Raw genomic sequence first — 17712 nt, forward strand, 5'->3', positions numbered from 1 at the left:
TTTGAAAAATTTCCTTTGCAGTAGCACTGAAAAAGATAAAATACTGCGATGGTCTGAGAGTTTGTGTCTCCCCAAAATTAATACATTGAAATCCTAACCTCAAAGGCGATGGTATTCAGAAGCAGAACCTTTTAAGAGGTAATTAGATCATGAATCATAAACCTCTTGAATGGGATTAATGCCCTTATAAAAGAGGCCCCTAGGCTGGGTGTGGTAGCTCAAGCCTGTAATCTGACCGCCCTGGGAGAACTGCAGGCTGGTCTCCGACAAAGAACTTTTGTTTGAAATCAGCCTGGGCAATGTGGCGAAACACCACCTCTACCAAAGAAAGCACAAAAAGTAGCTGGGCATGGTGGTGCCCACCTGCAGTCCCAGACACTTGGAAGCTTGAGGTGGGAGGATCACCTGAGCCCAGGAGGTCAAGGCTGCAGTGAACCAAAATGATGCCCCTGCATTTCAGCACAGGCAACAGAGTGAGACTGTCAGAAAAAAAGAGAGAAAAAGAGAAAGAGAGGAAAGAGAGGAGAGGAGGAGGGGAGGGGAGGGGAGGGGAGGGGAGGGGAGGGGAGGGGAGGGGAGGGGAGGGGAGGGGAGGGGAGGAGAGGAGAGGAGAGGAGAGGGAAGAAAACAAGTAAAAGAAAGAAAGAAAGAAAGAAAACAAGTAAAAGAGGCCCGAAGGAAGGAAGGGAGGGAGGGAGGGAGGGAGGGAGGGAGGGAGGGAGGGAAAGAGACAGACAAAAAAAAGTAAAAGAGGCCCCAGAGAGATGCCTTGACCCCTTCTACCATGTGAGGGCACAGTGAGAAGCCACTATCTATGAACCAGAATGTGGGACCTCAGCAGACACTGAATGTGCTTTGATCTTGGACTTCCCAGACTCCAGAACTTTGAGAAATAAATTTTTGTTGTTTGTAAATTTCTTTCTTCTTTTCTTTCTTTCTTTTTTTTTTTTTTTTTTTGAGACAGAGTCTCCCCTCCGTTGCCCAGGCTGGAATACAGTGGCTCAATCTCGGCTCACTGCAACCTCTGCCTCCCGGGTTCCAGCAATTCTCCTGTCTCAGCCTCCTGAGTAGCTGGGACTACAGATGCATGCCACCACACCTGGCTAATTTTTTGTATTTTTAGTAGAGATGGGGTTTCACCTTGTTGGTCAGGCCGGTCTTGAACTCCTGACCTGGGGTGATCCACCCATCTCTCCAGACCTGGCCGAAACTTTTCTTTTAGAGATGGGATCTCACTATGTCGCCCAGGCTAGTCTTGAACTCCTGGCCTGAAATAATCTTCCCGTTTCAGCCTTCCGAGTCACTGGGATGACAAGTGAGAGCCACCATGCCTGGCTCATTTTTCTTATGTATCTTGTTTTTCCCGTTTCCCCCATCTTTTTCCCTTTCAACTCTCCCAGGTCTGGGATTTTTGTTTGTCCCAGTCACAGCTGTGTCCCCTGTGCCATGTGTCCACACAGTAAGTACTCAATGAATGAATGAATGAAATGAATTCAGAGGAGGACTCTTGGGAGAGATAGGAGCAGGGATCAGGAACAATTGGAGGCAGAAGAGGACGGGGTGGAAGGTCAGGGCCTGGGGCGGGCACAGTGGCTCATTCCTGTAATTCCAGCACTTTGGGAGGTTGAGGCAGGCAGATCACTTGAGGTCAGGGGTTCCAGACCAGACTGGCCAACATAGTGAAACCCAACCTCTACTAAAAATACAAAAACTGGGCCGGGCACGGTGGCTCACACCTGTAATCCCAGCACTTTGGGAGGCCGTAGGTGGGTGAATCACGAGGTCGGGAGATCGAGACCATCCTGGCTAACACAGTGAAACCCCGTCTCTACCAAAAATACAAAAAATTAGCCTGACATGATGGTGGGCGCCTGTAGTCCCAGCCACTCTGGAGGCTGAGGCAGGAGAATGGTGTGGACCTGGGAGGTGGAGCTTGTAAGTGAGCGGAGATTGCGCCACTGCACTCTAGCCTGGGTGACAGAGCCGGACTCCGTCTCAAAAAAAAAAAAAAACATAAAAAAACAAAAACTAGCCTGTTGTGGTGATGGGTACCTGTAATCCCAGGGACTCGGGATGCTGAGACATGAAAATTGCTGGAACTGGGGAGGCAGAGGTTGCAGATGAGCCGAGATCACGCCACTACACTCCAGCCTGGGTGACAGTGAGACTCTGTATTTAAAAAAAAAAAAAAAAAAAAAAGTCTGGGCACTGTGGCTCATGCCTGTAATCCCAGCACTTTGGGAGGCCCAGGTGGGCGGATTACCTGAGGTCGAGAGTTCGAGGCCAGCCTGACCAACATGGAGGAACCCCATCTCTACTGAAAAAGTAAAATTAGCCGAATGTGGTGGCGCATGCCTGTAATCCCAGCTACTCGGGAGGCTGAGGCAGGAGAATCCCCTGAACCCAGGAGGTAGAGGCTGCGGTGAGCCGAGATCACACCATTGCACTCCAGCCTGGGCAACAAGAGCAAAACTCGGTCCCCTCCCCCCCAAAAAAAAGGCTGGCTAATTTTTGTACTTTTAGTAGAGACGGGGTTTCACCATGTTGACCAGGCTGGTCTTGATTCCAGACGTCAAGTGACCTGCCCGCTTCAGCCTCCCAAAGTGCTGGGGTTACAGATGTAAGCCACCGTGCCTAGCCAAAAAGAAAAATAATAAAGCTTTGGGACAGGCACAGTGGCTTATGCCTGTAATCCCAACACTTTGGGAGGCCGAGGTGGGAGGATCATCTGAGGTCGGGAGTTCAAGACCAGCCTGGCCAACATAGTGAAACCCTGTCTCTACAAAAATTAGCCGGACATGATGGTGGGCGCCTGTAATCCCAGCTACTCTGGAGGGTGAGGCAGGAGAATCGCTTGAACCTGGGAGGCAGAGGCTGTGGTGAGCCGAGATCACGCAATTGCATTTCAGCCTGGGGAACAGAGTGAGGCTCCATCTCAAAAAAAAAAAAAAAACTAAAGAAAAATAATAAAGCTTTGAAACAAACAGTCAGCACATCACAACCCGTGCCCTTCCCCACCCTGGCATGCCCTCCCTCTGCTCCAACCCAGGCCTTGAAGGCAGAAGCACCAGGCCCCAAGGCCAGGGCTGGGTCTCAGGGATCTATCTCCCTCTCCTCTTCCTCCTCCCCATCCTCCCTAAATTCCTTTTCCTGCCCCTCTCCTGCTGTCCTAGGATCCAATTTGTGCTCCAGGCTGCACTCTGCCCTTTCCAGGATCTCTTTCCACCTGCTTGTAGCCTAACTAAGGCCAGAGTGGTGAGTTCCAGCACAGAGGGAGGGACAGGGCCTCAACAGGGACAGGCTCCCCAGTCCAAACAATCAGACGCCATTTAAATCTCACAACAACCCTAAAAGCTGGCGACTATCATTGGCCTCATTGTGTGGAAGGGGAAACTGAGGCCCAGAGTGGCGACGCGGCCAGCGAACCATCGGTGGGATTTGAACCTGGTTGTATATCATTCCACAGTCTTCCGCTTGGCCTCAGCTGGGCCACCGCAGACGGGACGGGGTTCTGCTGCCACCTGGTGGACATTCGCGGCAGCGCTGTTCGGATAGAGTCGCCTCTCACCTCACGTCCTGCCCAGAAGACCCCAGGCAGAGGAGGGCTGACCTGCTCCTCTGGCCTCCCTGTCCCTCATCACACCCATCAGTTTTCCGAATTTTCACAGTCTAAGTGTCCATCAGGAAGGGACTGGGTAACTAACCACCTGTGTTACAGTTGGGCTAAAGATTTTAGTGCAAAAGTTAATTTGCCCATCTTACAAGAAATACCAATCTTTTAAAATTATTATTATTATTATTTTTATTTATCTATTTTTGAGATAGAGTCTCACTCTGTTGCCCAGGCTGGATTGCAGTGGCGTGATCTCGGCTCACTGCAACCTCCGCCTCCCAGGCTCAAGTGATTCTCATGCCTCAGTCTCTCAAGTGGCTGGGACTACAGGCGCCCGCCACCCCACCCAGCTAATTTTTGTATTTTTTAACAGAAGCGGGGTTTCACCGTGTTGGCCAGGCTGGTCTCAAGCTCCTGACCTCAGGTGACCCACCCACCTGGGCCTCGAAAAGACCTGGGATTACAGGCGAGAGCCACCGCACCTGCCCAAAAGAAATTCTTGGCCGGGCGCGGTGGCTCAAGCCTGTAATCCCAGCACTTTGGGAGGCCGAGACGGGCGGATCACGAGGTCAGGAGTTCGAGACCATCCTGACTAACACGGTGAAACCCCGTCTCTACTAAAAAATACAAAAAAAGCTAACCGGGCGAGGTGGCTGGTGCCTGTAGTCCCAGCTACTCGGGAGGCTGAGGCAGGAGAATGGCGTAAACCCGGGAGGCGGAGCTTGCCGTGAGCTGAGATCCGGCCACTGCACTCCAGCCTGGGCGACAGAGCGAGACTCCGTCTCAAAAAAAAAAAATAAATTCTTTAGGCTGAAAACAAGGGACCCCAGACATTTATTCCAATCCATGTGAAAATCTGAAGAACACATATAAAGGTAATGTATGTAATTTTAAAAGATTGCATAAGGCCAGGTGCTTTGGCTCATGCCTGTAATCCCAAACTTCGGGAGGCTGAGGTGGGCAGATCAATTGAGTCCAGGAGTTTAAGACCAGCCTGGGCAACATAGAGAGACCTTGTCTCTACAAAAAATACAAAACTTGGCCGGGCATGTTGGCTCATGCCTGTAATCCCAGCACTTTGGGAGGCGGAAGCAGGTGGATCACGAGGTCAGGAGTTCAAGAAAAGAAATACAAAACTTAGCTGGGTTTCATGGCACACGTCCTAACTACTCGGGAGGTCTGAGGTGGGAGAATCTCTTGAGCCTGGGAGTTTGAGGCTGCAGTGAACGGAGATCTCACCACTGCACTCCGGCCTGGGCAACAGAGTGAGATCCTGTATCAAAAAAATAAAAATAAAATCTGCCAGCCACAGTGGCTCATGCCTGTAATCCCAGTATGTTGGGAGGCCACGACAGGCAGACCACTAGAGGTCAGGAGTTCAAGACCAGCCATAGCCAACATGGCAAAACCCTGTCTCTACTAAAAATTAAAAATAAAATTAGTCAGGCATGGTGGCACACACCTGTAATTTCAGCTACTTGGGAGGCTGAGGCAGGAGAATCATTTGATCCTGGCAGGCAAAGGTTGCAGTGAGCCAATATTGCGCCACTGCTCTCCAGCCTGGGTAGCAGAGCGAGACCCTGTCTCAAAATAAATAAAAATAAAATATAGCATAAATGCAAATTTATTCTATCCTTGCCTCTTAACACATTTAAAAAGCAATTGTACAAAACTATATATTGGCCAGGCCCGGTGGCTCACACCTGTAATCCCAGCACTTTTGGAGGCCAAGGCAGGTGGATTCTCAAAACAACAAAACAGACAATAAAACAGGCTGGGTGCAATGGCTCATGCCTGTAATCCCAGCACTTTGGGAGGCCAAGGGGGGGTGGATCACCTGAGGTCAGGAATTCGAGACGAGCCTGGCCAACATGGTAAAACATGTCTCTACTAAAAATACAAAAATTAGCCAGGCGTGGTGGTGCACACCTGTAGTCCCAGCTACTTGGCAAGCTGAGGCAGGAGAATCGCTTGAACCTAGGAGGCGGAGGTTGCAGTGAGCTGAGATTGCGCCATTGCACTCCAGCCCGGGCGACAGAGCGAGACTCCATCTCAAAACAACAACAACAAAAACTATATATTAATTGTATTGTTGGGTCTATAATATAGAGAAAGGTAATATGTTTGACATTAACAGCACAAAGGAGGTGAAGGCAGCCAAGCCATACTGGAATAAGAAAATCATTGGGCCGGGTGCGGTGGCTCACGCCTGTAATCCCAACACTTTGGGAGGCCATGGCAGGCAGATTACCTGAGGTCAGGAGTTCGAGACCAGCCTAACCAACATAGTGAAACCCCGTCTCTACTAAAAATACAAAAATTAGCTGGGCATGGTGGTGGGCACCTGTAATCCCAGCTAATCTGGAGGCTGAGGCGGGAGAATCGCTTGAACCTAGGAGGCAGAGGTTGTAGTGAGCCGAGATCTCACCACTGCACTGCAGCCTGAGGAACACAGTAAGACTCCGTCTCAAAAAAAAAAAAAAAGTAAAGAAAAGAAAATCACACCCAGTAGTGACTTGAATCCACAAAACCAGATTCAGAGAACCTGAAATGCAAAATAAGAAAATGAAAATAAAAAATTGCATACTTGCTGTCCTTTTTCTTTCTTTTTTTCTTTTTGTTTTTTTCCAAGTCAGAGTCTTGCCCTGTCTCCCAGGCTGGAGTGCAATGGCGTGCTCTCGGCTCACTGCAACCTCCATCTCCCAGGTTCAAGCGATTCTCCTGCCTCAGCCTCCTGAGTAGCTATGATTACAGGCGCCCACCACCACGCCTGGCTGATTTTTGTATTTTTAGTAGAGACAGGGTTTCGTCATGTTGGCCAGGCTGGTCTTGAACTCCTGACCTCGTGATCCACCCATCATGGCCTCCGAAAGTGCTGGGATTACAGGCGTGAGGCACCGCACCTACCTGGCTTTTTTTTTTTTTTTTTTTTTTTTTTTTTTTTTTTTGAGACAGAGTCTTACTCTGTCGCCCAGGCTGGAGTGCAAAGGCGCGATCTCGGCTCACTGCAACCTCTGGCTCCTGAGTTCAAATTATTCTCATGCCTCAGCCTCCTGCCTCTTTCCTCTTAATTTTACTTCACAGCCTTGTCATCAGGGACTTGTTTGCGGCTGTTTCTTTTTTCATATCTGGTCTCCGTCCTCATCCCCAGGAGGGCTTCTTTCTGTCCAAGCCCCTCAAAGTGGGCGGCTGGATCTTGATCCATTCTCGCGCTCTCCGCGCGCTCTCCCCCAACCCCTGCTCCCCCAGGTTCTTTATGAACTGGAGGCAGGCAGACAGGGTTTGAATCCCACCTGCTACGAAACACAAATCGGACCCCAAATAAAAACGGCATTCCAGCGCTTACTCAATATTCGTGCTGCAACATCGCTAGGAGAAAAACATATAATTTGTATTCCAGTTTTACAGATGAGAACCCTCAGGTATCTGGCTGGAGACCTCTGTAACACACCTCCCTGGAGGACGAGGCCCAGAGTGTGAAGCATCGGCATCTCACCGTAAACACCGCAGCTACCCGAGGTCCAGTTCAATGCTTAGGCATCCTGCCGGCGGCGCCCGCCGCCGCCCCTAGTTGCAGCCGGGACTGGCGGAGTGCCTACAACTCCCGGCGTGCCGCGCGCGCCGACGCTCCGTTACGGTCGTGGTGGAACAGGTGGTACTTGCCTCGTTGCCTTCTGGGAAACGAAGTCTCGCTGTGAAGAGAGGACGAGCTTTGAGTAGTAGGTGGATCCGTAGCCAATGAAGACGCGGGTCGCTTTGAGTGCGGGGCAGAGAAGCCAATGGGCGTGCGGCATTGGGAGGGCGGATCTTCCGGTAATGAAGGCCTGGTGAACGGCTCCGCGAAAGAGGGCACTTCCTTTTGCTGGTGGCGGCGAGAGTGGAGAGAACGCCATGAAGGCTTCTGGCACAGTAAGACGAGCGCGGCGCGGTAGGGGGCCAAGAGATGGGGCACGGGCCCCATCGGGGGTCTGCAGAGGTGGCGTGGGTCGGGTTGGTGACGCGCGCTCCTGTCTGGGTCCTGCTTGGCCGCGCGCCGCGTTCTCTTGTTGCAGTCAACATGGCGGCCGTCGTGGGCGCCGCGTGGAGAGAGCGATGGGTGGCCTGGGCCAGCTCAGGGATCGCGGGGGCCCAAGGATTCCGGGTCTTCTTCCCGGAGGAAGGAATAAGTCGCGCAGCGTGGAGGCCCGAGTCCCGGCACTTCGTCAAGCCGCCAAGTTTCTGTTTTCCTGTCTGCAGTGTGGACGTGGTGGTGCAGCAGTAGTATTTTCTTTTTCCCGGAATGGCTGTGAGAAGCAGATGAAAATTGCTGACAATGAGCCGAAACGGGGAGCGTGAGGCTTAACGCTGTGACACGTACTGGATAGAACCACACGGCGCTATGGCGCAGAGATAGGAGAACCCGGACTCCCATGGAGTGGATGTGTTATGTCCAGATCTCCAGCCTCAGTTTCCTTGCTGTTAAAGGGGCCGGCCCCATTGCCAGGGGCAAATGCCAGAGGCTACCAGGGCAGGAGAGTCTCAGAGCTGGTGGCGGGGCACAGGAAGACGAGAGGATGCCCCGGGCCCCAGATGCTTCCTGAACGTGTGGTGCCGAGGCCGGTGGGGCAGGTTCACAGTAAAAGTAGGAACAGTCTGCGATAATTTGTGACTGTTTTTCATTGATACTAGTAAAAAGCTGACGAGTCAGTTTCAAAGGTGGTTTCTTTGTGCCATGTAGCAGAGCCTGAACTTGACCAAAGATTCTCATCTCTGCATCTGTAAACCGGGAGCCTTCCCTGGGCCAAACGTTTGTATTGGAGTTGGGAAAACGGAGGCAGCCGCAGCTCGCATGGCAACAGTGCAGGGATCCCAGGACTGGGGAGAGACCTGAGGTCTTGTCCTAGTTCTGCCTGGAATGGGCTGTGAGATCCCATACTGGTCACTGCCTGTGGGCTTCAGGGTGAAAGAAGATGTTGGCTGGATGTTATGAGGTGCAGAGTAGCTGTTTGACGGGGACTGCAAAGCAGTTCAGGACTGCAGCATGAAGAAAGGAGACTGTGGGTCTAACTAAGCCTCAGCTTTCCTGGTCTGAAACCCTTAGCCCAGGCAAAGGCGAGGCAGGCAACTTAATTAATCCTCCCTGGCGACCTCCCTCTCCTCAGTTCTTTTTGTGGATAAAGCTGTGGTGGGGAGTGTGACCCACAAACACCAGGAATCCACATGGAGGCCCTGGGGTGGCCCTGCCTCCTGCTGCCTGAATCTGTGGTCATCGGGTGCAGGCAAGGAAGTGAGGTGAATCTCCACAGTTGCCAGGTGTGTGTGCTGGCCTTAATCTCAGTCCTGTTTCCTTTCAGCTACGAGAGTACAAGGTGGTGGGTCGCTGCCTGCCCACCCCCAAATGCCACACACCGCCCCTCTACCGCATGCGAATCTTTGCGCCTAATCATGTCGTCGCCAAGTCCCGCTTCTGGTACTTCGTATCTCAGTTAAAGAAGATGAAGAAGTCTTCAGGGGAGATTGTCTACTGTGGGCAGGTATGGGGAGGCCGGGGCCATGTGGGTCTGGAGTGGATTTGCGCCTCATGGGGCATAATGCATCTCAAGAATTAATTAGACATGGACCGGGCACGGTGGCTCATACCTGTAATCCCAGCACATCAGACATCAGAGCCATGGGTCGTGTTTCTCTCTGGGTCACGGGACTGGAGCAGAGCTTATGTGCCATTTCCCTGATTAGAAAGCCAGGGATGCAGGAAGGGGGTGGGTGGCATGGTGGGATACCTTGGTTGGTGCTGTCTTCTCTGGGCCCTGTTTATCAAGTGAGGAGAGACGATGGCTATCCGGTCAGTGGGTGGTAGCTAACTTAGCCCAGACAGGTCCCAGGAGACCTGAGTTCAGGGACTGCATCTGGACTGGGTTGGTGTCCTTGGTGGAAGCCTGGACTTCAGGCTGTTGGCGTGGAAAGTTCCCTTACCTGGCAGGCTCCCCAAGGGTTCCTGAAGCTGGATGGGGCTGGGAAACTGAGGCACAACAGTCTGGCCATAGAGTAGGCCTGGAGGCTGGGGTGTGCTTTAGAGGCCGAGGGTTCAGGAGGATGGGGCTAGGGCGGATCCGGCTCACCTCTCCCTGTGGCCTGTCCTCGGCAGGTGTTTGAGAAGTCCCCACTGCGGGTGAAGAACTTCGGAATCTGGCTGCGCTATGACTCCCGGAGCGGCACCCACAACATGTACCGGGAATACCGGGACCTGACCACTGCGGGCGCTGTCACCCAGTGCTGTAAGCTGTGCTTCCTGCCTCTGGCTTTAGACGCTCCTTGATTCCCTCACACTGAGGCAGGGCAAATGCCAGAGGCTACCAGGGCAGGAGAGTCTCAGAGCTGGTGGCGGGGCACAGGAGGACGAGAGGATGCCCCAGGCCCCAGATGCCCTTTTCTGAGAGCCCTGCCAGGCTCAGTTGTAAATCACGTCTCATCCGGAAACTCCCATTTTGGGTCTGCACCTTGTTTAGACTGGGGTCCGCTTCACCACTGTTTTCTGGGACCCACTTAGAACCGAGTTCAACCCCTGCCCACTGTTGGGAGCTGGCACCTTTTCCCTGGCTCACTCACCCGCCAGTGTCTGTGAGACCCCCACACCTCCCTGATTGCACCTAAACCCAAGAATCACTGTTTCTTATAGCGGTGGTTTAAACAGAGGTGCAAACAGCAAGCGGATCTCGTCGCCTTTGGGGGGCTGTGGCTGTGCCCCTCAAAGTGAATTTGGAGGTTCTACAACTCTAGTGGCCAGTGCCTGCTGGGACCCAGGCCTTGGGCTATCTCGCTTCCTCACTACCACCTTCCCGTGAGCCCTGAGCCCTCAGGCAGTTGCTGTGACCAACAGGATGTGCCAGGTCATTGGGCAGGCACTAAGCAGGAGGTTTGCTGAATGCCCAGAGCCCAGGCAACACCGTTACACTGCCCCCCCTCCTTTCCACAGACCGAGACATGGGCGCCCGGCACCGCGCCCGGGCCCACTCCATTCAAATCATGAAGGTGGAGGAGATCGCAGCCAGCAAGTGCCGTCGGCCGGCTGTCAAGCAGTTCCACGTAAGTGCCCTGGGGGACTCCCCTGGAGGGAAGCACCTGCTCTGACGCAGGAGCCCAGTGGGGGGCGGCTACACCTCAGTGACCCCACAGGATGGGGTGTTAAGAGACTTCCAACACCCCTCAACCTGCCTCCCCTCCTCACAGGACTCCAAGATCAAGTTCCCGCTGCCCCACCGGGTCCTGCGCCGTCAGCACAAGCCACGCTTCACCACCAAGAGGCCCAACACCTTCTTTTAGGTGCAGGGCCTTCGCCTGGGTGTGCCCCAAATAAACTCAGGAATTACCTGGTGCTCACCGCATGTTTTCTTTGCACACTCGGCAGAGGTCAAAGGGATGCTATGAGAGGCTGGCCCAGTCACCTCCTGGGGCGCAGCTGAGCTGCTGTTTCTCTATCTTAGGAGGGGTTTTCAGTGCAAACAAACAAATTCTCACATCCTCCTCTCCTGGAGTGGGCCCTCCAGGAGCCCCCACCCCTGAGCTCCCTCTTGCTTGGTCAGTTCTTAGCCCTGCTCATCCCTGGGCTACTAGTTGCAGGAGTACTGTATGTCCTGGGCCCCTAAATCTGTCCTAGCTGCCTTGTCAGACACAGGCCTCTGAGGCTTCCCGCCTGAGTCTGGACCAGGAAGAGTCTCCCTAGATAGCGGGATTGGGAGTCACTCCCTAGGGATTCCCCTCAGTCCCCAAAGTTCTCAGAGTAGACACAAGAGGGCACCCAAGGGGCGCGCTCTGCTGCTTGGAGGCTGTTTTTCTCTTTCGCTGGTTGGGGGCCTCTTAGATGACGCCCTAATCTTGCCCAAGGAGGTCAAGGACTCACCACAGGTACTTGTCTCCAAGAAACCGCTTCAGGCCTGGAAAATTCCAGGCATGACACTAATCCCATCCTGGCTGAGTCCGTCTTGTCAGGTGGAGGCTAAGCTGGCGTTGGAGAAGCTTGAGACACAGCCAAGAGCTCAGGCCCCCACCCATCCTTTGTTGTGTGACCTTGGGCAACCCTGTTCTGGGCCAGCAGCCCTTCTAGGACTTGCCGTCTTGATCTGAACATCAGGTTCCGCACTGATGTGGGAAGTGCTGCTGTGCAGTTGCTGGGGGCAGCCTGTGGGGCCCTCCTTTGTCCCAGGGAGCCCAGGATCAGGAGGAAGCCAGGACTAGGTAGCAGTTACGGCTTTTTGAAAGAGGGTCTTGCTCTGTCACCCTGACTGGAGTGCAGTGGAGAGATCATGGCATACTGTAGCCTTGACCTCCTGGGCTCAAGTGATCCTCCTGCCTCAGCCTCCCAAGTAGCTGGGACTACAGGGGCACCACCACACTCAGGGCAAGGACAGTCTTCACCTCTGGAGTTGCTGTGTGGTTTCCAGGAAACCAGGCCTCTTTCAGCCTCACCTGAGAGGCACCCAGAGCCTGGGCAGGGCCAGCACACAAGCAACCATCTGGGTAAGACCCAGGCCTGGGGACAGCCCTGTAGACCGTAGAACCCCATGGGTCCCCAACAACTGGTTCCTTCCCACGCTAGGGCCTTTGCACTTGCCTGGAATATCACAGATTTCCCCCAGGCTGGCCTCACTCGAGTTTGTGAAACAGTGAGTTTGTGAAACTCACTCGAGTTTGTGAAACAGTCCCGGGTTCCCGGGACTGGGCTATATTTGATTTCTATCCCCCACTAGTTCTGAGAGGGCAGGGGCCATGTGTGTCACCCAGTGTATCCAGGAGGGACTCAACTTTCCTATGGTATCCTTTTTTATTTCGTAAAAGCTCTTCACATATGTGGGCAAAAGCTTGGGTAAAATCATATGTTTTTCCAGAATTACTTTTGTTTTTGAGATGGACTCTCACTGTGTTTCCCAGGCTGGAGTGCAGTGGCACGGTCTCAGCTCACTGCAACCTCTGCTTCCCAGGTTCAAGGGATTCTCCTGCCTCAGCCTCCAGAGTAGCTAGAATTACAGGTGCCTGCCACCATGTCTGACTAATTTTTTGTATTTTTAGCACAGATGGGGTTTCACCATGTGGGCCAGGCTAGTCTTGAACTCCTGACCTTGTGATCTACCCGCCACGGCTTCCAAAGTGCTGGGATTACAGGCATGAGCCACCCTGCCTGGCCCAGGATATCCTTTGATGTTCCTCAGAGTATATTGGGTGGGGGGGGTGATAACTGGAAATTTCAAGATTTTGCCTGAATTTCATCTTTTGTGGTTTCTAGTACAAACTCTCCTTTCTCCGTGAGGGAATCTTCATACTTAGTGCCACCCAGAAAAGAAAATACATTTCCTGGTCTCCATAGCAGTGGCCAGGTGTGGCTCATGACTGTCAGCACTTTGGAAGGCTGAGGTAGGAGGATCACTTGAGACCAGACTGGTAGACATTGCGAGACCCTGTCTTTACCAAGTAACATTAGCTGGCTGTAGTGCACACCTGTAGTCCCAGCTACTTGGGGGCCTGAGGTGTGAGAACCACTTGAGCCTGGAGGTTGAGGCTGCAGTGAACCACGATCGTGCCACTGTACTCCAGGCTGGCAACAGGGCGAGACCAAACAAAACAAAAATACAGCAGTGATGGGCCATTTCCAAGAAAGAACGCGTCTGGCTGGTGTGTGGGCATGATGGCTGGTGCTCCAGCAGTCATTGTGGACCATGAAGAAGCAACACATAGGAGCAGTGAGGGAGAAGGATCTCGGGTACCTGACCCTGTGCAATGCTGCCCCCCTCCCTAAGGCTTGACCCTTCTACCCCTTTGATTAGAATACGGGGAGGAAACATGAGTCCTGCTTAGGCTATAATGGAGCTGCTCTGTTAAGATGTGACCTTATCTTGAGCTGGGCCTGAAGCAGGGCGTGGCACTGTGGACTCGGGCCATGATAACTGCCTGGAAGTCCCTGCCCACTCTGAGCCATTTCTTCCTGGATACAGTGAGGGTGATGATCCCTTTAGGCTGCGGGGCAGGCGAGGTGATATTAGGTGAGTTGGAGGATGAGAAATCAGGAGAGTGGAAGGCATGGAAGGCTCAGGGCCCCACCAAAGCTCACTGCACACCCTCGTCTCCACCTCAGTCCCCTCCCTGTGCCTTGGAGCCCCTGCAGGGCTTCAACCACGTGGCAGCAGCCTGGGAACCAGTTGGGAGAGCTCTGCTCCAACCAGCTGAGACATGGTTGAGGAGCCATTGACAGAGGATGAATGCACTTACAGAACACCAACCTGCCATCTACTCAGCCTCTCGTAAATGTGCCCAGAAGCTCCTCTACCACTGAATTCCCCCACCCCCAGTGAATCACCATCCTTCCATTCAGTCACATTCCTCCACCATCCAACCAGCTACCTGTCCATCCATTCATCCACTCAGTCCACCCACCCATCCATCCATCCATCCATCCATCCATCCATTCACCCACCCACCCATCCATCCATTCACCCATCCAACTACCCACCAGTCCATACATACATACATACATCTATCCATCCATCCATCCATCCATTTTCCCATCCACCCATCTGTCATACCCAATTCTCTACCCAAACTCCACGCGCCCGCCCTCACCCCACACACACCATCCCTTTGTTGCAGCCTCAATCATCCTTGAGCCCCTACTTTGTGCAGGGGCCTGTGTTAATTCCAGTGTGGGTGCTTGAAGGAATAGACAGACCCTGGTTCTTTCTCAGGAGGGAAAAGAGCAGTCACAATCCCATGCAGAGGCTGGGTGTGGTGGTGGTGCGCCCGTAGGCCCAGCTACTTGGGAGTCCAAGGCAGGAGGATCACTTGAGCCCAGAAGATTGAGGTTGCAGTGAGCCATAACCTCTCCACTGCACTCCAGCCTGGGCAACAGAGTGAGCCCCTGCCTCAGAAAAACAAATACAAAAATAAACAAAAAAGAACTGCTCCTGGCTGTTGAGGAGAGGAGGTACAACACCAACCAGAGCGAAAGCCTTGGGGCTGGGCAGCAATGGGTCATTTCGCATGGCTGTAAGTGGGGCCAATAAGGCAGAGGCCGGCCAGGGAGAGCCTGGATGTCTGCTGGGGTCTGGAGCGGGACAGGTCCTACCCAGGCTCATCCAGTTAACCCAAGGATAAACAAGGGCAGGAATCCAGGAACTCCTCCCACCTCCTCAGGTGCCGAGGCGCTCCTGGGTCTTATTCCTGGGCTTGTCAAGGTGCCAGGTGTCACCTCGGTAGGGCTGTGATCCATGGGGGAGCGACATTCAAAGCCTCCCCTCCCTGACCCGCCCTGCACCTCTACTCCTGAGTCAGAACCAATGGGGACAAGGGCAGTGCCAAAGCAGGACAGACGAGTAGGGACCCCAAGAGACCCCAGCCCCAGTTCCTGCAACCAAGAGAGACTATATAAGAATCACAGAATCTGAGACTCACAGTTGAGTATCAGGACTTATAATTACGGAATTTTTTTTTTTTTTTTTTTTTTTGAGATGGAGTTTCACTCTTGCTGCCCAGGCTGGAGTGCAATGGCACGATCTCGGCTCACTGCAACCTCTGCCTCTTGGGTTCAAGCAATTCTCCTACTTTAGCCTTCCGCGCAGCTGGGATCACACGTGCCTGCCACCATGCCTGGCTAGTTTTTTGTGTTTTTAGTAGACATGGGGTTTCATCATGTTGGCCAGGATCGGCTTGAACGCCTGACCTCAGGTGATCCACCTGCCTGGGCCTCCCAAAGTGTTGGGATTACAAGCGTGAGTCACCGTGCCCAGTTGAATTATGGAATCTTACAGACAGCAGCAGCAACAAGGAAAAATAGTTTGCATTTATTTATTTTTTTAGAGACAGAGTCTCCCTCTGTCGCCCAGGTTAAAGTGCAGTGGCGCAATCACTGTTCACTGCAGCCTCAACCTCCCCAGCTCAAGCAATCCTTCTGCTTAAGCCTCCTTAGTAGCTGGAACCACAGGTGCACACCACCAAACTCAGCTAATTTTTAAAAAATTTTGGCTGGGCACAGTGGCTCACACCTGTAATCCTAGCACTTTGGGAGGCAGAGGCGGGTGGATCACGTGAGGTCAGGAGTTCAAGACCAGCCTGGCCAACATGGTGAAACCCCTTCTCTACTAAAAATACAAAAAAAAAAAAACAAAAAAATTGTACTGTTGGGGTCTCACTATATTGCCCAGGCTGGTCTCCAACTCCTAGCCTCCAGCCTTCTTCCTGGCTTGGCCTCCCAAAGTGTTGAGATTACAGGCATGAGCCACTGAAACTGGCCTTTTTGCACTTGTTGAGTGCAGAGTTGAAGTTCAAGGACAGATTCTGGCTCCCCATGGCGTGGGTTCAAGTCCCACTGTGGCTCCTAGCTTGCAGAAGGAGAATTGATATCCAGGGCCACCCAGCAGGTCATGCTGCAGTCACAGCAGCTCACAACTTCTCACCCCAACCCCTGCTGCATCTCCCAGGGAACCAAGGGGAGGGGTACAGCTCCCCAACACTGCCACCATTCTCCCATTCCTGCACATTCTGCTCACATTGTCTGCTGCGGCCTTAGGCCCTTCCCAACTCACATCCTGGGGTCCTGCTGCCCGCTCCTATGATTGGAATCACAGTCAATGAAGGTGCGACCTGATTCTCCCCACTCTGCTGCTTTTCCTCTCCAGGCTCACAATTCCCTCCCCTAGGGCAGGAGATGGTCCCGCCCACTCTGCAGGGGCCCTCACTCCAGTCCTCCTTAGGAATTCCAAAGTGCTTTCCAAATGCTCCCTCCTCTCCCCACCTGGCAGCCACCGCACTCCCGCCACTTGGATATGACCCATTTTTCAGAATCTAGAAATCTCATCGGACTCCTCACCTGCTCCAAACTCTCCTAGAGTTCCCCAGCACCCCCAGAATAAAATCTACACCCCTTACGAAGGCCCAGAAGATACCCCGTGATTGTCTCTGCTCGCCCTGTATCCAGGCTGGAATTCAGTGGTGTGATCACTGCTCACTGCAGCCTCCACCTCCCGGGCTCTGGTGATCCTCCCACCTCAGCCTCTCAAAGTGCTGGGATTACAGGTGTGAGCCACAGCGCTGGGCTGAAATTAGTATTTATCTGCTGGTGAGGTTAGGGCCATCACCACCCTGGGGTGCATCCACTTGGATAATGCTGTGTCCCCAGCACCTGGCGGAGGGCCCTGCACACAGTATGCACTCAATGAACCCGCCTCAGCCCAGGCCTCTGGCCGCAGCCTGGGCCCCCACGGTGGGAAGAAGAGAAGCTATGCCTTCCCAGAACTTCCCTGGAGAGAAGGGGTCCATTTGCGTGTATTTGCACAATTTGCATATGTTCACATTGGTCGGCAGGGCTTTGCAAGTAGGGGATCCCGCTGGGATCTCCCATTGATTGATTCATTGATTGACTGAGACACAGTCTCGCTCTGTCGCCAGGCTGGAGTGCCGTGGCAAAATCTTGGCTCACTGCAACCTCCGCCTCCCAGGTTCAAGCGATTCTCCCGCCTCAGCCTCCTGGACTACAGGCGCCCTCCACCACGCCCGGCTAATTTTTGTATTTTTAGCAGAGACGGGGTTTCACCATGTTGGCCAGACTGGTCTTGAATGGCTCTCAAGAGATCCTTCCGCCTCGGCCCCCCAAAGTGCTGGGATTACAGGCGGCAGCCACCGCGCCCGGCCAGATCTCCCCTTTTCCAACCGGGTTTCCAGGAGGATGCCTGACCAGGGTGGAAGGAGAATTTGGTGCCCAACGCACTCTCCTGCCGAGGGCAGGAGGTACGCGCCAGCCGGCAACAGGTGCCCGTGTAGCAGCCGCAGTGTCACAGCCCCGGGAGGAGGGACAGGCCCACCTTGCACAGCGAAGAGGGATCAAGAGAACTGTCCGGGGGTTACCTGGGGACGCGTGGAGAAATGCTGGACCCAGCTGGAGCGGCCAGTGCAGGGTAGGCCAGAGGAGGCCACTAGGGGGCAACAGAGGATGGCGAGAAGCACTGGAACGCAGCTTTGTTTTTTTTGTTTTTTTTTTTTTGAGACAGGGTCTTGCTGTACTTCCCAGGCTGGAGTGCTGTGCAGTTCTTGACCACAGCTCATTGCAGCCTCGACCTCCCACGCTCAAACGATCCTCCCAC

General features: G+C 53.4%; 1 protein-coding gene and 1 non-coding gene across 2 annotated transcripts; both read left to right on the forward strand.

The window, feature by feature from the left end:
• Positions 1-7421: 7421 nt before the first annotated feature.
• RPL18A (ribosomal protein L18a) lies at positions 7422-10965 on the forward strand. The gene is made up of 5 exons (XM_010361432.2): positions 7422-7522; positions 8947-9126; positions 9738-9867; positions 10566-10675; positions 10820-10965. Exons 1-5 carry the CDS (start codon positions 7505-7507, stop codon positions 10910-10912), a joined length of 531 nt encoding a protein of 176 aa, XP_010359734.1. The 5' UTR covers positions 7422-7504; the 3' UTR covers positions 10913-10965.
• LOC115899432 lies at positions 10233-10365 on the forward strand. Its single transcript, XR_004059138.1, has one exon. It is a non-coding gene; the product is annotated as a small nucleolar RNA SNORA68 (small nucleolar RNA).
• Positions 10966-17712: the final 6747 nt, after the last annotated feature.

Source organism: Rhinopithecus roxellana, chromosome 8 (genome assembly GCF_007565055.1).
Source record: "Rhinopithecus roxellana isolate Shanxi Qingling chromosome 8, ASM756505v1, whole genome shotgun sequence".
Classification (NCBI taxonomy): domain Eukaryota; kingdom Metazoa; phylum Chordata; class Mammalia; order Primates; family Cercopithecidae; genus Rhinopithecus; species Rhinopithecus roxellana.

Excerpts from the sequence above, each read along its gene's own strand:
- RPL18A (XM_010361432.2), top strand. Across the intron at positions 9,868-10,565 it reads GGGCGCTGTCACCCAGTGCT|ACCGAGACATGGGCGCCCGG; the intron begins GTAAGCTGTGCT and ends TCCTTTCCACAG. Across the intron at positions 10,676-10,819 it reads CGGCTGTCAAGCAGTTCCAC|GACTCCAAGATCAAGTTCCC; the intron begins GTAAGTGCCCTG and ends CCCTCCTCACAG.